General features: G+C 35.8%; 2 protein-coding genes across 2 annotated transcripts; one reads left to right on the forward strand and one right to left on the reverse strand.

The window, feature by feature from the left end:
• Positions 1–1,973: 1,973 nt before the first annotated feature.
• Positions 1,974–6,547, reverse strand: LOC107590174 (lumican-like). The gene is made up of 3 exons (XM_016278798.1): positions 5,926–6,547; positions 5,320–5,637; positions 1,974–2,136 (listed from the first exon to the last, which is right to left on the reverse strand). Exons 1-3 carry the CDS (start codon positions 6,545–6,547, stop codon positions 1,985–1,987), a joined length of 1,092 nt encoding a protein of 363 aa, XP_016134284.1. The 3' UTR covers positions 1,974–1,984.
• Positions 6,548–16,924: 10,377 nt separating this feature from the next.
• On the forward strand, positions 16,925–21,745 carry LOC107590188 (sodium- and chloride-dependent neutral and basic amino acid transporter B(0+)). Its single transcript, XM_016278811.1, has 14 exons — positions 16,925–17,030; positions 17,157–17,325; positions 17,571–17,702; positions 18,056–18,193; positions 18,534–18,633; positions 19,511–19,643; positions 19,758–19,898; positions 19,996–20,224; positions 20,434–20,559; positions 20,648–20,766; positions 20,904–21,003; positions 21,094–21,203; positions 21,292–21,459; positions 21,608–21,745. Exons 1-14 carry the CDS (start codon positions 16,965–16,967, stop codon positions 21,743–21,745), a joined length of 1,869 nt encoding a protein of 622 aa, XP_016134297.1. The 5' UTR covers positions 16,925–16,964.
• Positions 21,746–22,965: the final 1,220 nt, after the last annotated feature.

Consider the following 22,965-nt stretch of genomic DNA (forward strand, 5'->3'; position numbering starts at 1 on the left):
AATGAGCCATAAACAAGAGACAAAGAAAGTTTCTCCCGCTCAAAATTCATGCCTCTTATTGGACAGTCCACACAGAATAGGAATTCTCAAAAGCGATTAGCCCGGAAAAACTTGCTCAGAAACTCTTCTTCATTTGAGACAGCACCTCTCCAAGACTCTCAAGATCTTCCTCTTGAGTTTTATTTTTTTCGGCAGTTTTTACTTTCAAGTAATGTTAGTCGCTGTGGACTTTTCCTTCAGAAGAACCAGAAGTAAAAACTTCCAGCTGACTCCTCACAAACTCATCAAAAGACCTCCGTTATCTACCGCATCCAGACTCTTCTTCAGCAATCGAAACCAATGCAAGTAACCGCTTAAAATTATTTAGATGCGTGTTTAAGTTTCAGTCCCTTTTTAAGGTGATTGTTGGTTTCTCTGATGATTTTCAAAGGTTGTGGTTAAGTGATGTGAAATACTGCCAGTCTTTTCTATTCTCTCTCTTTTCCTTACTTTGTTTCATTCTGTGTATATATGTTTTAGTTAGTTATATGTTAGATATAGTTTCATTTATTAAATCCCTTATATTCACAACGGATTGTCTCTGTTTGCTGCTCACAGTTCGAAGTCAATGAATGTTTGAACCTTTGCTACATTTTGCTAAATTACTGCTAGCATTGCACAAAGAAGGACAGTTTATTGTTCCGTGGCCAGAAAAATAAACATTCATTGCATTGATAAATGATTATATTGTCTGCTCGGTGGACGGACAGATCAAATAATTGTAATATTGATTCTGCTACAGTTAATTCGAAGACATAATCTAAATATTTATTATGAATCATAACCAGTTATAATTCGTCATAAATATTCCCCTTTTTAGAGCTAATAATAATAATAAAAACATTACAACTGATAGTATTGTAGTGTACTAAGAGGGATGTTGTGAATACCGATTTTCTTTCATTACAAAACTGCTAGGCCAGAACATGCTGCAGAGCTGTGAATTATTATATGATATGAAAATGTATTTCTGTTAAAATTCCAGTTAAACAGACAGACAGAGAAAACTGTAAATTAACTAAACTGCTTTGGAACACAGATGAAAATAATTACACTGTCAATATAATTTGACACCAAAAGGGTTTTATTTTAATTGGCATCTTGGAACTTCATTTTTTTAAGCGTTTGGGGGAAAATACATCGTAATCTTACAAGAGATGCCACAGTGATGGAATAATAACATTTTCCAGACTATATGTAACAGAGCCTTACCTTCAAAAAGTTTTCAAAAATACCATTTAGAAATTTGGGGTTGGTAAGATTTTGTAATGTTTTTGAAAGAAGTCTCTTATGCTCACCAAGGCTGCATTTGTTAAAAATGCAGTAAACAAAGACAGTAATATTGTGAATTATTACAATTACAATTATTACGATTTCTATGTTAAAATATTTTAAAATGTAATTTATTGCTGTGGTAGCAAAGCTGAATATTCAGCAGCCATTACTTCAGTCTTCAGTGTCACATGATCCTTCAGAAATCATTCGCATATGATTTGGTGCTCAAGAAACATTTCTTATTATTAACAGAATTGAAAACAGTTGTGCTGCTTAATGTTTTTTTTGTAAAAACCTTGGTACTAAATGCTCAATATTCATTTATTTCAAAGAAAGCACCATGTAGTGTATATCCACAAGTTCAACAGTTAGATTAATTCTGATTATACTTAGAACATGTGAAGTCAATACTAGGACAAGGTGCAAGACTTGCACTGTGCATCAAAATAAAATATGACTGCCCATATACAGTACATCCAGAGTAAAAACAGTATTATTAAATACGGTTTCATTAAAACAGTATAAAACTATTGACAGCATGCTTATTCAAAACATCAGCACCTTGAATACTGAGCAGCTTATTCTGCTGTCATAATATATCTTTGCATGCTTGTATTTCAAAGTTTTCAGAAAACCTAAGATGCTTAAGACATTGCCTGCTTCTATTAGATCAAATATAAATGTTATGGAGGACACGTAGACAGAACACCCAATCAGGAGGCAGCTTGTGATACTCCAATTTATTACCGTCCAGCCTCAGAATCTTCATACGTGAATATGATGTGGGTCCTACTGTCCTGCAGAAACTGCTCACGTTGAACTCTGGAAGACACAACAGCAAAATTGTAGTAGAACATAGAGCCATATGTTTGTTTGATATATATATATATATATTATAATATAATATAATATATTTTTTAACCATTAGTTAACCAGTATGGCAGTGTTAGTGTTACACATTTTCTTCATCATCATCACTACCGGAAGGGTATTTATTTATTTGACATATTTTTACATTTGTCTCACTTGACTTTCATAGTAAGCTACTTCATCAAGCAGGTTGAGATTGTTAAGCTGTCTCTTACTCCCAGCTGTCTGTCTGTTTTGAATTATTGGTACTGCCATATTCAGCGATTAATGTGACATGGTGCTTCAGAGAATTTGCAGCAGACATTAATCGTTCACTAGATCACAAACCACAGTCAAACGACAGCCCACGTAAACAAGAGGAGCTGCTTCCCAAGTCAAGTCAAGTTTATTTGTACGGCACTTTTCACGATACAAATCATTGCATTTGCAACTTTACAGCAAATTTTGTTTCTACAATATTTAGTGGTAGCTTATCAGTGGTGACTGTCAGTTAATGTACATATGGCAGAAATGTACGGAAAAATCAATTTGGTTTCATCTTGTTTTAGATACTAATTGTGATGGTAGCATAAATCTACAGTAGGTATCTGTAGCTTGTAGTTTAGGAGTCATTAACTTGAAAGACTATGAGGTTTCTCTGGTGACATTAAAGGGTTAGTTCACCCAAAAATGAAAATTAGCTTGTGTTTTACTTTTGCATGCATCAGTCCAAAAGAAGTTAAATAAAAAGTGCCCATCCATAAAAAACAGTGTCTCACATGGCTCTGGGGGGTGAACAAAGGCCTCCTGTAGCGAATCGATGCGTTTTTTGTAAGAAAAATGTCCATATTCAAAACGTAATAATCACTGTAATGTAGCTTGCGCCAACAGTTGTACATGGAAGCAGTTCCGGGCGGATGACGTATGAGTTCAGTGTTGCACATGCGCCGGTGAGTCTTGTGAAAAACAACGTTTGTTAACAGGAGCAAAGGAAGCAAAGTTTCCTTACTTTAGCAAAGGAAAACCAGTCTCCTCTTGGCTTATATCAAAATCCTCCGACATTCTTCTTTACAAATCCTCGTTTTGTACTTCTAATAAGTGACCGGTGTTTTGTTTTGATCTCTCCCCTGCACTTCTGCGTTCGTCACTTCTGAGCGGCGCATGCGCAAAGCTGAACTCATACGTCATCCACCCAGAACTGCTTCCGTGTAGGACTGTTGGCGCAAGCTACATTAAAGTAATAATTACGCTTTGAATATGGATATTTTTCTTACAAAAACACATCGATTCGCTACAGGAGGCCTTTGTTCACCCCCCGGAGCCGAGTGAGACACTTTTATTTTTTATGGATGGGCATTTTTTATTTCACTTCTTTTGGACTGATGCATGCAACACCCGAGTGGCATTAAACAGTTTAAAAGATCAAATATATATTTTTAATATAACTCCGACTGGATTCGTCTGAAAGAAGAAAGTCATATACACCTAGGATGACTTGAGTTATTTGTGGGCTAATATTTTTGGGTGAACTAACCCTTTAAGACTATTCTCAGCACAGAGAATCAATATGTGTTTACAAAGCACTTAAGGTGTGTAACTATTTTTGTAGCTTGTTTCCACTCCTCTAGATATGATAATAATATTTTTATTATATTTTCTGGAGATCTATACAAAAAAAAACATTATAGTGTCTCCACCCTCAGACTGGAGCCTTTTAATGGTGCTGGTCAATACATTCTCTATTACATTCTTTCCATTTGTTTTCTGAAGATAGATCTGACATGTTGTTTAACCTTTCCCTAACCTCTACTTCTAGGCTATAATATACCAGTCATCTGTTTTATCATTTTCAATAGTGGTTGCTTGTGAATAATTAGAATATTATGCTTCATTTTGAACTGGTAAACCGCTGTTGCTGGCATGAGGTTTTGTTGTGTGGTTCAAAAAGAGTGAATCATGACCACTGCTTGAAAAAAAAGAATGTCTGCTGAAGTCTTTGCTGTCCACCAGAGGCACGGCTCTTGTAACTGAGCTCAGCGTGCTGCTGAGGAGGAGGGGGTGAACAGAGCGTGATTTTAGCACATGTGGATTCCTTTTGGAGTATTCACAGATGTTCTCAAACCTTCCTTCTATCTTTTCTCCCTCCTTCTCTTTCAGCTAACCTACTTTTTCTGGTCACCTTGTGTCTCTCCAGGATGTGTATGTCTGCAAACACATTGTGACAAACACATTAGAGAACGGGAAAGAAAACCAAGAGAGGAGGGAAAGTTTGTTATTTCTCTTCTAAAGTCCTGTCACATTTTCCATCACTTTTCCCATGGCCCATCCGGGTCTGAATGTTGATTCTCTCGTGCCAGGGATTATTTCATCAAGCCTGAGAACACGGCCTCATTCTGTAAGACTGTTGATCAGGACACAAACATTCAAGCAGTTCTCATTCAAGCATTTGGCAAGCTTACAGTTTTGTGTTTAGAATCATTTCTGCTCTGGGCTGATATTTAAGACTGTAGCAGACATGTGAGTAGATTGTCACTGCCCATGACGACATGCTTATGTGCAGGCTTCCTGCTTATCACATGGCCTGGGATAGATTTGTGCAAGATTTAGAATTGGATTTAAAATGTTCCTTAAATTCCAGTTCAGTTCTAGAATTTGAATTTCATTCGAATTTGCAAATACTGTATAATGCAGAATTGCCACAGTTCCTTTAAAACCACAAGAAAATCCACTGTAGACAATTCAATTCAAATTCACATAATGCTAGTTCCCAAATTATAAAGAAGTTGTGTAGTTTGCCACATTGAAGTGATTTTGTGGATCAAAACCAATCCATGGTTTCCTGAAGTCTGTCAGCAGTGCTTTATATCCACTATAAACATCTTGTCTTGAAAACCTGCAATAAGTGTCACATTCTCTCCAAGTTCTGTTGGAGCGATTTATTGAATGCATTGTTGATGTAACATCAGCATGAGAAAAAAAAAAAAATGTCATGTCGCAGTTATTCTGCCATTAAACTCTGCATGAAACACACTCATCGACTGAAAATTTTCCTCTGCCACATTGAACTTCAGCATTGCTGCTTTCTCGTCAGTGCAGTGCTAAAGGATAAACCTCAGTGCTTTGTTTGTATGAAACAAGAACTTTACACCAACTCACCTTGGATATGGTTAACCTCCAGGTAGAGGTACTGAAGTGTGGTGGCAATGGTAGGGATTTCTGTCAGCTGATTATAAGAAAGATCCAGCTCTACCAGAGATGTGAGGTTAAATGCACCACGGTCAAGCCCTTCATTCCTCAATTTGTTGTGTCCAAGCCGTAGATAACGGAGTCTATTAAAACCATGAAGGCTGTTTTCGGTCAGGCCAGTCAGAGAGTTGTTGGAGAGGTAAAGCTGCTGGACAGATGGAGGCAGATGTTTGGGGAAAGTCTCCAGGAGGTTGTGACTGAGATCCAGGAGGTTGAGGACTCCAAGACCTGGTGAAGAACACGATAACACTTAGAGTTTACGAAATTATTAACTTTGGTAATGCTTCCTGATAATTTATGAAGAGATGCAAACTATCGGCCCCATATCAGTTATCAGATCAGCTATTAGAGATATATTTCATTTTATTTATTTATTAATTGGTGTTTATCGGTATCGTTTCATTTCTAGCAAATCTCAAAATAAATACTGATTTTATACCGTATTTTTAATATCAGTGCATCTCTAGATTTATCTTCTGAAAGATGAATTAAAAAAATATAAAAACCAAAGAATACCTTTTAAGTCGCCCTCTTCAATAGTCGTCAGACGATTACCTTGTAACAAAAGTAATGTTAAATTGTCCAGATTTTGGAAAGCACCTTCAGAAATTTTTTCAATGCGATTATATGCGAGTCGCAGCTGCTTCATTCCACTAGGCAGTCCGGCTGGCACCCTTGTCAGGTTATTATTATTTATGAAAAGATTTACCAAGCGGGTGAGATTGGAGAACAACACATTATCGAGTTGCTCACTCAGTAGCTGATTGCGATCCAAGATCAACCATCGCAAGTTTGTGGTATTGGCGAGCGATCTGGATCCAAGGATAGGTATATTATTCCCTTGGAGAAACATGTACTGTGTGTGGGACGGAAGGCCAGAGGGAAGCTGGGTAAGGCCCCTGTGGTCACAATAAAGAGCTGTTGGCCACTGGATAGGGCAGTCACACTCCAAAGGACAACTTTGTGTGTTAACAGCACGAAACCATCCGGGATCCATCCGATCTTTCAAAGTCAACACACTCGGCTCTCCCAGAAAACGGTTGATCCAGAGTGGTACACCTCCATAGTCCAAGTCCACCGTGAAGGCCCAAGTCGGCCCACGCACAGAGAGTAACAAGAAAATCGTGCTTATATCCATTCGTCCACCTGCCTAAATGAAACAGAAACAGCCTTTATAGCGTTTATAATTTAAACTACTCACAAAGCTTATTTTCTTCTAATAGCATTAAATAAATGCTTCCACACATAAAGATATATAAAAACAATAGCTTTTTTGTAAGTTAGAGTAGCAGAGCTTTTGCATTTTGCATTATTGCAATTTTGCATGCCTATTTAATTATAATATGCCAAATACAACTTCATGTCTACATAATCTCTATTTCATTATCAGCCACAGTGTTGCTAAATAGGCAAGAGGCTAAACTGGTTTAAAAATGATACTTTCCAGTGATTTTCTTCCATTCTCTTTCATCACATTGCAAACACATGCATCATCTACATATGCGAGAGGAATGAGCATACCTTTCACCTCTCTTCCCCGGCCAGTTTTAGTTAGAAGAGCCTCTGAATGGTAGACTTGTCGATCCCTGTAGACGATTAAACGGGGCAACCTGAAGAGTTTTACGCGGCTACTGAAACATTCCTCACTCAGCAATGGCCTTTTCTTCCATGCAGCTTATTCTCACTCTTTTTTTTTCCAATCTGTCTCGGAAGCTTATGGTTGGAGTCTAACCACTGCACAACATTTGTTAGAAACATATGTGCTCGCAGCTTAGAAAGGGCAATCTTTACAGACAATGCTGATGTGATTTAAAACCTTTTGGATTTAATACACATCACATAATGTGTGGATAGAAATCCTGTTGTTGATTTAATGTGACTTTCTCCTTCAAAGCTTGATTTTGAGTAATTTACAACTGATGTGGAATCATATTTTAATGCTTATGCAAACCATATACTGTTACATAAACAGCCTCAGGCCACTGACTGATGAACTGTAATATCACGTCATTGAGCCTGTGAGAATGGGGAGTATGTTTGAAGGCAGTATATTTTCTCTTTGCAGACATGCACAGCAGTCAGCTCTGGAACATCTAGCACAGAGAGCAATGGTTACAGTCAGACAGCTGGAGGGGGCCTGGGGAGCCAAACAGACCCTGTTCGTCTGCGAGAGAGCAGGAGAGAAGAAAAGTTGGAGAGAGAGTAGTTTAGTTAAGATAGCTTTAGCCCAATACATCAAAGCCCCTCCATAGGGATGAGACAATGTTTTGGTCAATGAAGGTCTGAAAAGTCAGAGTGCCCCCTAGCACTCAAATCAACCATAACAATCACAAAAGCAAGGTTGTTATTATTTGATATAATATTCTTCTTTTCTCAATACTTCTTTTAAAAGTATTTTGTATGGAAATAGAAAATGAAAACAAAAAGCACAATGTGTGTGTGTGTAATATGTGTATATTACACTGTATATTATGAAATATATTGTGAAACATTTAATCTATAGTAAATGAACACAGACAACATTAATAGTTTAGTTTATTCTGAAATTTCACAAAATGTGAAAGGAACAATGTTTTATAAAATTGTAATCTCTCAAGGAAAATGTGTTAATCATCAGGCATAATTTTTATTTGCAAATTATTTTGTTTTATATTCAAATTTGCTTAGGACACCAAAATAAATATGGTGTGTGACTGACCCATACAGAGGATTTAAAACCCCTTCCCTTAGTCCTTTGAACTCTCTTTGAAGGCTAGACAGGTAGTTTTTGATAAACACTGACTTAACTCTAAAAGTATTGCTTTGAGCTTGAGCTAGAGTGTTTTTGAAGGGGTGTTTACGTTATTCTGTTCCCTGAAACACTGTAGACTGCCACTGGCTGCCAGATTTCTTTTCCATTTAAACAGAAGGAAATGAAGAACCTTCCAGTGCTTTTGGAATCTTATTTTGTAACCCGACAGGCTTTGCAGCTTGACTGCAAAAAACACTGGAATTAAAACTTGTTGCTAAATTATGTAGGGTTAAATGAATCAGTGTCTGGATCTCCTTCAGTATATTTAGGGTTATGCATCCATAATTCCTTACACTCAAGTTCTCCTTCATCTCTTGTACTTCCTCACTGTTCTCAATGTTTTCTTCATAAGTTTGTGTACAATTTCCAGTCAGTTTAAATTCTGTGTACACTTAGAACCAGTCAAAGCACTGCATACATGTGTACAGTGTGGTTTGTGTTTGCATAAGCATGCACTAGTCGTGTGAGCTGTTTCTCCCTTGGCATGTGATGACTGAGGTCTTTGTGGATATTTTGCGGTTAGCCGTGGCAAAGTCATGCCAAGCCAATGGCCCAGGACAGGCAAGCTGGAGGAGATGTTACAGAGCGGGTGTGACAGTCAGTTTACAGGGTATTTCAGTTTCCTTACATTTCAGAGTTCTGCTAATGCAGAGTGTTGCCTGTGAAAAACACGTTTTTCTTTTCTCTCAAAACCTTGTTTCATGCATCTATACTGCATATGTTACTTTGAAAGCTTTGATGAAACCTGTTGATTAGTTCCAGTCTATATGATTGGATATGATCAGTTATGTCCTATTGAGATCATCTGTGAATGTGACTCATATCTTGGCTGCAGAATCACATGCTTTTCCCTAAACTGATGCCTAGAGGGCGCCCTCAAACTATCTCAAACTATCTTCACTACTATGCGAGTTCAGATAAAATAGGCTAATATCATAATGGTTTGACTAATGGCATAGGGTTACTAAAGTGTACTTTGGCATGTTAATTTATTATCTGCTGAATTATAACTACCAGAATAATAGTAAATTCATCAAAACTATAAAAACAAAACAAATGGATGCACTTATATGTCCATATGTGTTTATTGAAAACACAGAATTTCAGCCTTTTACATTTTGTATGACTTTAAAAATAAAAACAGGAACGATGGTAAATTATTGTGTAAATTATTGTGATGGTAAAGCTGGATTATTATTAATATGCAGAATATTTTATGGTGTGCTGTTACTGTCCAGCTGTATCTTTTGTGCATGTCAGATTATGCTGAAATGTGTGGAAATATTTTAATTGCTTGTATTTAGAATATAAATTCTAGTAATGCTAGAAAATTCAGTCATCTCTTAAATGGTCATTTAAAACCTGTATGCATTTTTTTTAATCACGAGTCAGTTGGAAAACACGCACACTCACACACACACACACACACACATACATCTAAATATCTCTCTATATCTAAATATTTCTTATGTTCTGTTTTCTTTATTTTCCACAGGAAAAAGAAGTCATGCAGTTTTGCAACATGTGGGTGAGTAATTGATGACAGAGTTCTTGGCTTAGAGCTGTATATAGCTATTAGAATCATACATTAGAATCAGACATCTATAGAATGGACAAAGTTCCAGCAGAATAACTTGCTCTGCTTGATCGCTAATAGCTTCAGTCTACATATACACAGAGGTCATCACTGAAGATAACATAAGAAAGCATGTCTCGCAGTGATTCAGGTCACCTCTGTTGTCTGACATCTGTGTGCTGAAACACAAATCACATATCATTCTAAAGTTCAAAGAGGCTAAGTCACGGCTGGAGAGAGATCAGCAGGAGCAGGGACAGGGATGGCAGGAATGTAAAGTGTTTCCTGATGCTGAGTTCGCTTCCCTCTGGGATCAGACCCTGTGCGTTCTGGACCTAAAGCTTTTTCTAGAGACAGTCAGGCTACTTGCAGCAACAGTATGGAAAACACTATGTTATAGAGATCTAGTCATCTATGCATCCAAATAGTGAACAGTATGAAGAGGTACTGGGGAGTGAGGAATTCTTATGCTGTTTCAGTCTATATAACTTGAATTTTCTTTCACAATTAATGCTAAAATGTCTTGCTAAAGTTGTTTTAAAGGTTAATAGGTGTGTTTAGTGAGTACATCAGCTAGCTAAGTTAAGCCATTTACAGAATTAGACTGTTATACTAAAAAAAAATTTAACTTATCATATAAATGTATGCTTTAAAAGAGTATACTTATTTAATTTTCTCTCAGGCCACACATTATGTTCTCACGCAGTGAAAAATACATCACGGAGCAAAAAGGAAACCCACAACGCGGCAAAAGACAAGACAGAGCAGGTCAATTTTGGTATGAAATAAATTCTTAAGCTTTCAAATTTTGTCATTTTGTAAGAAATTCAAACAATAAATACCATTTTGTGGGCTCTTTAATGTGTCATGACAGATCGCTGTAAGTTCAAGCGGCATGTGAACCGATCAACTCTTCCTCTTTAAAGGGGTCATCGGATGCCCATTTTCCAGAAGTTGATATGATTGTTTAGGGAGGTAATGAAAAGTCTATAACATACTTTGGTTAAAATTTCTCAATGGTAGTGTAAAAAACACCTTTTTTACCCTGCCAAAATCAGCTCTGTTTTCAGCACGCCGTTCTAGTCCATGTTGCTTTAAATGCTAATGAGCTCTGCTGACCCCGCCCCTCTCTTCCGTGGGGTGACAAGCAGACTGTAAACTTCAGCCGCGAAACTGGCTAACTAGCACATTATTAGGAAAGGCGATTTGCAAAAATTCATTAAAAAACCCTTATACTCACTTCTTCAGTAGATGAATCTGGATCACGAATGATTCGCGCGAACTTAGACGCATTTAGGCAGATCGGGGATTTACATGTATAAATATATAGTGGTAAAATTATATGTAATTGTGAAATTGTAATTTAGTAGCCTATTAATCATTAATGTACCTCCTTATTGGTACAACTGATTACTCTAGTTACATTTGCACTGTATTTGGAAGGCTGACAACGATTTTTTAAAATCATTAAAGCAAACCTGCTACACAAAGGTGCCAAAGCATGCACAATTCCCACTACTACCCATCCACACATGGTTTTTCAACCCTTCACAAAGTAAATAAAAATGGAGGCTCCCTCAGGACCTGTGTTTGTGATTCAGTCCTGGAGCTGTCAGAACATGAAGCTGTCTGGCTTTATGTCTTGTGTCGAGTCCAAAACCCAGCACCTCTAGCGTGCCACAGGTCTGCTTACCAAAAACCAGCTGGCTGCAACCAGCCATCAAAGACCAGGAGATGGAGGACCTGACATTCCTCAGGATGAGTGCCTGGAGATATGAAACTCCAAGTAGATTTGAAACACACAACAGATCGAATGACAGATTGTTTATGATTTGCCACTGCTTTCAGGTAAATGACTTGAGTCATACAGTCTGCATCTGAAAATATGTGCTGAAAATGTGTCTGTTTTGTAATCTGAAGGGAACATGTTTGCTGTGCCTCTTGGGCGGCTCAGAGGTAAGAAGGTAAGTCTGTAGAGTTGTATACAGCTCCCTCATGCACTGTTGATAGTTTGGTCAGTCTCCCAGTAAGGGCCGCATTCTCCTTAATGAGAAAAGCTTGATGTATGCAGTCGCAGATGTCCCTAACATGTTCCACAGCTGGGAGTGATCGAGACCAGCCACTCAACGCTGGTGAAAAATGGACTTGGGATGGAGAAAGGCAAGCCTTCTGTAATTGGACGGGGGTTGAGAGGGGGCTTCGGAGGGTGGAGGCAAAAAAGCTTGTAGGGGAGAAGGGGTATTTGCAGTCTTTGCCAAAGCCACTTCATTTTGCTACAAGGACTCGCAGTGAGACAAAGAGAAGGCAGAGCCTTTGCTGATGAGGTAGGTGTGATGCTGTTTTCTACTGCCTACTTGGAAGATTTATTATTTATTTATTTATTTATTCTCGTCTTATTTTGCATTTCTGCATCAATGGAGTCTTTGGATTTGGTACTAAGTGGAACAAGCTCACAGTAGTTGAATACAGGTTGTGTTTTGCTATTTTGCAGGAATATGGTTTTTCAAACTGTTTTTACTTAAAGCACTGTATAGATAAATTAAATGCCTGGGTTTCATACCTGACCTGTTTGTTTTTATACAATAGCCATTCTTTTTCAGTTTTATCACACGCAAGTAACTATTTTTGCGTGATCTGCAGTAATTTCAGTATTTAGTTTTTATCTATAATTCCATTTTTGGTGTTCCTGCACCTTTCCCTGTTGCAAAACCATTTTGAAGCAATCAAAACAGATTTTAGTTCTTCAGCCTGATCTGATCTGCTATGGTTACAGATGGATTTTGGGCACTTGTCATCTAAACAATCTGGAAGACCAGCTTGCCACCCAGCTAGAGAAAAAAAATGCTTAAACCAGTTAAAGATGGTTTGTCCTCACTATTTTACCTGGTTTCCCAGCCTGGCGAGGCTGTTTGCTGGTTTAACTAGTCATACAATGACCAAAACTCTAATAAAACCAGCCAGACTTTGCTGGAAAAAGCTATAGCAAGAAAAATAGCTTAGGGTATCTGGTTAAACCAGTTAGCATAAGCTTATATGGGCTGGGTGGGTAGCACTAATCTGCAACATCTTTATCTACAGGCCAATCAGATCAAAGGTACAGCACTTCTACATATTTTTTAACACTTGTGTATACACTTTCATTAGTTTATTTATTTTTTATTTACTTGAGTAATTATTTCAGCCTTATTTGTTATAATTAGGGTTTATTCAATGAAAAATTTGAAGTTGAAATATAATCATAGTCCATGCATGGAATAACAGACAAAAGCTTTACATTGCAAAAAATAATTCTAATTCTAATAAAAAAATATATAAACATATCTTGTCTAAACAAAAAAAATAAAAATGTAACAATGTTTTTTTGAAAAAAGAAAAAGTAAAAAAATATTATATAAATTAGTAATATTAAAGTGATATAAAGATATTGGCGATGTAAAAGTGCAAAACATAATTTCTTTAATTAGGTAATTCATTTGAAATGTTAATTTGTATACACTTTTTTACATGTATTTATTTTTAAATAACATTTAGTGAGATTTTATGATTACAAACAATAAAAATAAAATGAAGAATATTTAAAATGGTATATTTTGACATTCTCTTATCACTCATTTTGCTTGTAAAATAATCTTAAGGATTTTAGATTTTTTTAAGGCTTAATTTTGATTTAAAAAATGATTAAGAAAATGATTTCTTCCAGTGTAATTTAGTGAAACAGTCTTAACTATTTTCATCCAATGAATGTTCCCATTCCAGGCATGTTGAAATTGCATATAAAACTTGTTTTCCATTCGTTTCAGAGTTTTCACTGGGCAGTTTCTGCAGTGTGGTGGATGTGATGAACTTCTCGAAGCTGCAAGTCTTGAGGCTGGAAGGAAATGAGATCAGTGCTGGAGACATGCCCTCTGAAGCTGCGCTTTGCCTTCGTCTGGCTACTGATATTGCAGTGTAATGGCAGTGTCCAATCAGCAGGGGGCTCTTTTGTTTCCCTCAAATTATTATATCAGAGTGGCATGACTTGTACATTGATGTATATTTTTATTGTAGGGAAATTTATAGTGCCTTGGGATGTTGTAGGAGAGGAATATAATTTCCTGTGGACTTTAGAGAGAAGTACAAATACAGAAATGGGGGGGGGGGAGGATATTGAGAGATTTAGATAGGAAATGGATATCCTCTGTTAAGGTATGTGAAGCTAGTTAATTTTTTTTCTCAAAAGCCACATAGCCATTTTAATATGCCTTTCTGTGCTTTTACTCTATGTTTGTGTGCTTGTCTGTCAGTTGGATGACACTATTGGTAGTGCTAAAGTCAACATTGCAGTTTTGCTATTTGTTTGATACACATTTGATTTACTTTAGGTTTGTGGATACATGTCTCTTCAGGAAAGAAGTTTGAACAATGCTGTGAGTATTTATTCTACATGTGAGACAGAAGAACTGAATGGAGAACAGAAAGATCTTACTTGACTACATCCATCTAACTTGTATAATGTATTGTCTGATATGATATCGTCATGAGAAAATTAAAGAAAATCTTCCATTCACATCTTAAAGGGGGAAAGAAAAACTTTGAATGGTTGTGTTTTAAGAACAAAATGTATTGCATGTGTTATAAAAATGGCTAAGGTTCTGGTGTTTAAGCATACCTGTAGACCTTTCTTGAAACTCAATAAAGCTAGTATTTTGATGTATTAAATGCTTTTACGTGAGTTTAAAACATATCCAAACAAATCATATTTCTCTAGTTCTCTGTGACGACATTCATATCTTTATATCTAAATTGGCTCTGGCTAATGCCTACTTAGAAAATAAAGAAAAAACATATTTCTATTAAAGAAATCACAGAACACAAGCAGCTAATTTACTTTGTTTGATTTTGATATCATAGATTAAAACACAATGTCTCAAGTTACCCTTAAGTCAACAATCAAATTTTGACAGATGTTTCTTAATCATTACTTAATATCAAGCTATTTCTATTAAATCGTAATTATATGTTGACACGTCTTTGAAATGTTGATAGAGTATTTCTAGATTTAGATAGATTGAGGCCTGAATCAAGGAAGTAACCTTCAAAGAAAACTGACAGTTGGGAAAATGTAGATTTTATGCTTTATGCCATGAATCAGTTACATATTAAAGTAATTCAATTGGCAAGTCATGTGTTATTAGCCTGCAAGTCTCTGGCAATTATTTTCACATTACACAGATTTGAGAACATGTTTTGACCTTAATGGTCCGGGTTTTCTTTTTTGTTTGTTTTTTGTTTGTTTTGTTTCTTGTTTTTGTTTTGTTTTGTTATGTTTGTTGTTTGTTTTGTTTTTTTGTTGCTTATTTTTGTTTTGTTATGTTTTTTGTTTGTTTTTGTTTTGTTATGTTTTTGTTTGTTTTGTTTCTTGATTTTGTTTTATTATGTTTTTGTTTGTTTTGTTTTTAATAGGGCTATGGCTGTGACATCATATTGTGACTTTAGTAAGTGCGTAACAGGGAGTATTTCATCCTGCAACAGTTTGAAAGTGGTGAGTGCAGATGACTCACTATTATAAGTGTCTTCACTTGTAATAATTCTACTTTCTTAAAACCCTGGATGCAAACACCCTGAATGCAGATTATTTTTAGAGTATAGCTTACTTTTTTTTTTTTTAAACCAAAGTCACAAGGACATTACGCATTGGAAACTCGTCAGCAAGGCGCTCTTTCCTTTTGACAACCAATGTCTTGTTAGAGATGGTAAACTCAATAAAAAGTTAAAAAGAAATAACCATTTTATCTGAGATTTAACTCGCATGGCTCCTGCATCTGTCAAGCTTTTTTATAAGTGCTCACTCTCATTCCATGTCTTTTCATTTATTTGAACCCTTTCTTCTGAAACAGACACAGACTTTGAGGGGCTACTGTTTGTTTCCTTTACCTGTAATTACCTGGTAAGCACTTTAATGACAGTCAAAACACTTCTGGGCAATAACATCAGACTGTGGTAAACACCTCATGACCTGTTACTGACAAATGGTTCATGTGTATCGGCAAACCATACTGTAATTTGGCGCTTAACATGATGATAGTGATTTATAAGGCTTAAATGCAGGTGGTGAGATGTTTAAACCAGTAGAAAAGCTGCGGGTTTTGAGTTAATAAGTTGCCTGATTATTTTAAGGTTGTGGTCTCTTGTCAGGCTTGATACAAAGAGCTTATGTTTGCTCTCCATCCCTCAGTGTCCAGTCATTGAGGGTCTGTGGAATGTCAACAATGGTTTGGAATCTGCACTTGAACATGCTTTGGGAGACAAAAAACAGGGAAGTGGAGTTATTTAATTCCTAGAATCTTTTCTTTTGTCTTGGTAAATATTATTGCTACATTTTCTTATATATTTGATGATTGCCACACAATAAAAAGACAATAAAACATTCCCAGAGTTTTACTATTGTTTTTATCTATGGAACTGAACTATATAATACCTATCATTCTGTAAAACCACATCATAATTTGAACTTTATATAAAACATTTTTTATAATAATTAAGCCAGTTTTGTTTCACTGGATTTTGTGTCTCTGACATTCCCTCTGCCTCACCTAAATGTTTACTGATAAAATGTCATGGAAGTGATCTCGCTGGACAAATATATGCAAGTCATACACATATCTGAACCTCGTGTTTTATTTTTATTTTTTTTCTTGTTGAATCATAAGCAAGTGATTTTCATGTTGTTATGACAGAATGACTGTGAAGGGCCTCTTGAGTGAGAAAGTATAGTTTATCAGGGGCCTTTGTTTGCAATGATTAATAGTTTATTCTGACACTTGGGAATTTCTCAGATGACGGATACCTAGTGATTACTAAATTAGCCCTGTTCTTTTTATTGTTATAAAAGCTGTACACACTATATAATACCATAGATATACTATATATTAGACATAAAAACATCATACTAATAAGTCAAGCTAAAATACAAATATTGATTTATAATTTATGACATTTCCAACAGAGTCAACGTAAATGCAAACCGAGATTACGATCAGTGGCTGTAATGTGTATGAACACTACAAATGTGATGTTTTGTCATGTTGAAAGGGGGTGGGGAGGGGTGTATGTGAACTATATAAGAGTACCGTGTACAGTTTTTCCTCGGGTTCACTCTGTCAGGTGTGTCCATCACTTCACCTGTTGCTCTTGAGACTCTGCTGAAGAATGAGGAAGTACAACTTGAGCAACATTACAGGAGTACTATTCAAAAACTCAGTTGCAGCTGAGCAGGTAACAAACAATTATGTTTACATCCATTTTTATTTATTGGCATGGTTTGACATTGATAATAAAAAAGAAAGAAAATGTGATGTGATTTTAGTAATGAGTATTTATTATTATTATTACTTTTTGCAGGATAGCAATGAATCTAACAAGCAAGATCCTCATGTTGGGCAAGAAGATGAAAACACTGACAGGGGAAACTGGAGCAGCAAAAGAGAGTACATGCTGTCTATGATCGGCTATGCTGTTGGTCTTGGAAATGTGTGGAGATTTCCCTACTTGGCTTACAAACATGGGGGAGGTACAGTAAGATGACTTTTATTATGATTTTTCATATAATGTAAGTTGAATTAATGTCTTATTCATACTGTATAATAGAGGAGCAAGAAGGTAAAACTAGGCCAGAAAAAGGGCAATATATTTAACTTTTCCTTCATAACTCAATTAAATGAGCATGAGCACAAAATTATATTTGAAGAAAAAAAAAATTTTTTCTTTCTTTTCTCTCTCTCTGTTTTAAATACTGCGTCTTTTCAACAATTCAAGGGGCCTTCCTCATCCCCTACACTATAATGCTGGCTGTTGCTGGCCTTCCTCTGTTCTTCATGGAGAGCTCTTTTGGACAGTTTTGCAGCCAAGGCCCCATCAATGTGTGGAAAGCTGTGCCTATACTGCAAGGTAACTCTGAATTCAACCTACAAAGAGTTTCTTAAGAATGCACTGTGGATTCAAATAGACTTTTGCCACAGTTTGAGGTCCACCAATGTGGTAAATGCCTCGAGGCTAATTCATAAATGTATTAAACCAACCTTGAGACACAAGGACAAATCCTCCTCCAACACAATTTAACATGCAGATTGCATAATTACATTTGCCCTCAGGACTTTTACATTAATGTTTAAGGGGGTTTGTGGACACTAAAAAAATCCAACATGGGCAAATCAAGTGCACACTTATTTAAGCGAATTGATTCAAATGTTTGACTTTTATACTTTAAACATATCTTTTTAAAGTGATATTTTCTTTTGTAGGTGTTGGCATCACAATGATGCTGGTTAGCACGTTTCTGGCAATCTACTATAATGTGATCATTGCTTATAGTATCTACTACCTTTTTGCATCTTTTCAATATCCTCTCCCTTGGAGTGTGAAGGACTGCAACTCAACAGGTTTGTTAGACTGTTTCTTTTCTAAAGAGGCCAGTGTTTCTGTGTCAGACATACCATGACTTTATGCTCAGATAATGAAAGTGTTTGGATTTTTCTAGTTGAACTGGCTTTGTAAAGGAAATTTGCCTTTCACACTTAATACTGTAAAGAAAATCTCTAATTGGAACCTCCTTACAGCTCTGTGCTTAAAATGATAAGAGTTTAAGCTATAACTAGTTATTTATAGAGCTACTGTAACTAATAAAAACTGTAATTTTATATGTTCAAAGTATTTATTTATCAAGATGCAGAATAATACTGCAATGAATCATTGTTTAGACCTTATGTTGTATTTCAATAGCTTACAACATTACTGCTGCAGCACTGAATGTGACTGCTGAGAATCAAACCTGCCAGAATGAATTTACAGCAGGCCAGAGCCCTAGCGAGAAATACTGGGAGTAAGTTGACATTTGTTTTTGTACAGCTTCTCAGTGAGAATGAGCTTTGTTGGCACATTTTTCTTTCTTTCTCTTTCTTTCTTTCTTTCTTTCTTTCTTGGATGATTGGCACAGCATTACAAATGTGTAGAGTGTCGTTTCTTTACTGTTCTGAAGTGTTTTCTGTTAAAACAGGAAGCTTGGGTGGGATGTTTGCCTTTTGATGTTTACAAGGCTTTAGTTTTAAGATGGAAGCTGCAAACACAAAAAATAAAAATGTGTATTAAAAAAAGACTGAAATGTACACTACTGTTCAAATGTTTAGTGTGACAGTAACAAAGGTCATCAAAGGTGACAGTAAAGACCGTTTTACAGGACATTGTTACAAAAAAAATAAATAAATAAATAAACACTGTTCTTTTGAACTTTTTTTTATTCATCAAAGAATCGTAAAAAAGTATCATATTTCCACACAAAAAATTAATTCTTGTGCACCAAATCAGCATATTATATTGATTTCTAAAAAGATTGTGTGACAATGAAGACTGTAGTTCTTTTATTTATTTATTTCAATCTTAATTTCAATTTTCATTTTTTTATTTTAATCAAATGAATGCAGCCCTGGTGAGCATAAGACATTTAAAATAATAATAATAATAGTAATAATAATAAAAATCTTTCCACCCCCAGACTGTAAAACGGTAATGTAACTGTCTTATTTTAACCTTTAGTCTTTCGTCGAAAATCAATGGGTGTGAGTCAAAAGGGAAAATATATTTTTCTTATCTGCATTCTTTTGATTCTTTTTGATTTATTTTTATTTATGTGTGTTGTACGCTCTTTCTTTCTTTTTCTTTTTTTGTATTTGACATTTTGTGACTGAATTGTTTGTCCACAGTGAGGTGGCTCTTCAGCGCAGTAGCAGTATGAATGAGACGGGGCCGGTGGTTTGGCACCTTGCCCTTTGCCTGCTGCTTGCCTGGATACTAGTCGGAGCAGCTCTCTTTAAAGGCATAAAGTCCTCTGGGAAGGTTAGTGTTTCACCTCAATAACATTAAATTGTATCTGTACAGTAAATCGTGTTGAGGCAGCAAGAGAACAAAGCATTTTGCATTCAATTTAACATAATAAATGGTACGTTTCAGGTGGTGTATTTCACAGCTACTTTCCCATACGTCGTTCTTTTTATCCTGCTGATTCGTGGTGTGACTCTGGAGGGAGCAAAAGATGGCATTGAGTTCTACATCGGGTCAAAGTCTAACCTCACCAAACTGACTGATTCTGAGGTCTGTCAAGAACTAAATACAACTGTCTAACCTTACTGTTCATAATCACAGGAATACACTGATATCAGACAGCTAATGTAGCCTGTTTTTACCATAGGTTTGGAAGGATGCAGCTACTCAGATCTTCTTTTCGCTCTCCATTGCATGGGGTGGTTTGATGGCTCTGTCCTCTTACAATAAGTTTTACAACAACTGCTATCAAGACTCCATTATAGTGTGCGTTACAAACTGTGGCACCAGTGTCTTTGCTGGCTTTGCCATCTTTTCTATCCTTGGACACATGGCGCATGTCTATCAGAGACCAGTGTCAGAAGTTGCAAATGCTGGTAAGATCTGAAATGTAAATGTAGCATTGTTTTTCATTTTTCAGTAATCAAACAAGTGCATTTGCAGAGCAGTTAAGCATTCTTTTAAAACAAAGAACGTGATAAAATGTGTAGTTTGCCATTAAAGCAATAGTTAAAACAATGATAAACATTCTAGCATGATGTACTCATCCTCGTGTTATTAAGCTAAGCCCCAATTTGTGTTTTAGGTTTTGGATTGGCCTTTATTGCGTACCCTGATGCTCTTTCTAAGCTGCCCATTTCACCCCTGTGGTCAATACTGTTCTTTGTTATGCTTGTTACCCTTGGCTTGGACTCCCAGTTTGCAGGAATAGGTAAAGAAAAGCAGATTTAGATACTGTAAAATAAAAATAAAAAAGTACTCACGCATTTGTCTTAACCTTAATCATAATTTGTCTACAGAGGTTATCTCCACCTGCCTCCAAGATGCCTATCCCAAGCTTTTGAAGTCCAAGCGAGGAATTGTTACAACAGCAGTCTGCATTGTTCTCTTTTTGCTCGGCTTGCCATGTGTCACAAGGGTAGGCATACCATTTCGAATACTCTTGAGATATACTTTTACAATGATACAAATGCATTACATGAAAGGTGAATAAGGGAACTCTGCACAAAGTGAACCCAACTGTGCAGTATATTTAAAAGTGCTTTGTTTTGATAGGCAGGAATATATTGGGTGAATTTAATTGACACTTTTTGTGCTGGATGGATTCTCCTGGTCGCTGGATTACTGGAGGTCTTAGGTCTTTCCGTCTTATATGGTGAGTATTAGCAATATGTGATAATGTTATATGTGCTGCCTGTCTCCAATTATTGTTCTGTTCTTTTCTAAAATGCATGCACATTTGCAGGTGGTAATCGGTTCATCAAAGACATTGAGATGATGATTGGGAGTAAGAGCACCCTCTTCTGGTTATGGTGGAGAGCTTGCTGGTTTTTTATCACCCCAGTGATTCTTTCTGTGTGTACATCGTTTTTAAACTATAATTATTATATAAATAATAATAAAGTTATACCTAATGATTATGTTTTTTTGTTTTTTTTACCAGATTATCCTTGTATGGTCCTTGTATACTTTTACATCCCCCACATATGGCTCAGTTGCATATCCAGATTGGGGCATTTCTCTGGGCTGGTGTTTGACTGCATTTAGCCTCATTTGGATCCCTATTTTTGCGGTCTGGAAAGTGTACAAAGCTAGTGGAGGCCCCTGGCAGGTAAAGCAGGATGTTCATGTTTTTTCTGAGAAAAATTTTGGATTCTTTTTAAAGAATTTTTTTATGTATATTAACATGCACAGCATGTCAGTGGTGTGTTGCGTTAGTCATGCACTATTTGATTCTAAACTTAACTTTTGTCATTCAGCGTATCAAAGAAGCCTGTTCACCCACAGAGGACTGGGGTCCTTACTTGGAGTGTCACAGAGGGGAGAGCTATGGTACAAGAGGAGCGACTGATACAAATATATTTGTGATCTCTAATAAATTCACAACTAGGTTGTAAAAACATTTTGTTTAAGGATAGTGTTTTAATGTATTTGTACATATATGCATATGTAGCAGTCTGTGTAGTTAAGTGAACAAGGTAACTTAATATTTTAGTTGTGTATAATTGTCATCCTTTTGTTTGATTGCTTGTGCATTTTCCTTTTTTGTGAGTGTTGAATTGTAGTCAATTTACAATTTTTTTTGTGGATTTATTTTTTACCTGTTTAAGAGAGGTTTGTATGTTTACATTTATCTTTTCGTAGTGCTTTGAAAATGTAATGAAATCCAAATAATTTTAATTGAAATAAAATATTTATCTTTTCAAAAAATAAATATAAACATTCACATTTAAAAAGAGATATAAAATATCAAGTCAGTTTTGAAGAAGATATCCACAGCATTTATATAACTAAAGTATCATGAATTTTGTTTTAGTGCAGTACCAGTTACTACTGCTGTTGTAATCAATCATGTTGTTTACATTCATTTTGAGGTTTATCTTTAAATGTGCTCACCATTTCAATCTCATTGTCATTCATATAATCATGTTTTTTTAAGGATCCATCAGGTTTGTAGAGCAATGCTTATAAATTGTGAACAGAAAACAATCATCCTAGATCAAGGGGTTTTAACTCTTTAAATCTAGGGAGATTTAACACTGTATTTATTTTCACAACAATATAACCACTATTTACACAGTCATTGGGTGCAATTATAGCACCATGTATTACTGTTTTTCTCCATCTTCGTATTTTAATCTATGCCAAGCAGGAATGTATATATTCCTTAAATAAATAAATAAAAAAACAGACCAAAGCACTAATTATTTTAATTTCATGACACATATATACTCTTCTCAAACCAGAAATGAAAACAACAACAACAACAACAACACACCCACACAACATCAGCATCCTTTATGAATACTATTCAATTATTCTCTTTATAGATAATAATTATATTATTTATAGTCTATATATATATATATATATAGAGAGAGACAGTCATTGGGTGCAATTATAGCACCATGTATTACTGTTTTTCTCCATCTTCGTATTTTAATCTATGCCAAGCAGGAATGTATATATTCCTTAAATAAATAAATAAAAAAACAGACCAAAGCACTAATTATTTTAATTTCATGACACATATATTCTCTTCTCAAACCAGAAATGAAAAAACAACAACAACAACAACACACCCACACAACATCAGCATCCTTTATGAATACTATTC

Source organism: Sinocyclocheilus grahami, unplaced genomic scaffold (genome assembly GCF_001515645.1).
Source record: "Sinocyclocheilus grahami isolate Dianchi unplaced genomic scaffold, SAMN03320097.WGS_v1.1 scaffold125.1, whole genome shotgun sequence".
Lineage (NCBI taxonomy): Eukaryota > Metazoa > Chordata > Actinopteri > Cypriniformes > Cyprinidae > Sinocyclocheilus > Sinocyclocheilus grahami.

Coding starts and splice junctions, on each gene's coding strand:
- LOC107590174 (XM_016278798.1), bottom strand. CDS start 6,547: ATGGATATAAGCACGATTTTCTTGTTACTCTCTGTGCGTGGGCCGACT. Junction 5,638..5,925: donor TGAAGAGGGCGACTTAAAAG/GTATTCTTTGGT, acceptor GTTCTTCACCAG/GTCTTGGAGTCCTCAACCTC. Junction 2,137..5,319: donor GGAGGTTAACCATATCCAAG/GTGAGTTGGTGT, acceptor TGTGTCTTCCAG/AGTTCAACGTGAGCAGTTTC.
- LOC107590188 (XM_016278811.1), top strand. CDS start 16,965: ATGAGGAAGTACAACTTGAGCAACATTACAGGAGTACTATTCAAAAAC. Junction 19,644..19,757: donor GCATAAAGTCCTCTGGGAAG/GTTAGTGTTTCA, acceptor GGTACGTTTCAG/GTGGTGTATTTCACAGCTAC. Junction 21,460..21,607: donor CTAGTGGAGGCCCCTGGCAG/GTAAAGCAGGAT, acceptor TTTGTCATTCAG/CGTATCAAAGAAGCCTGTTC.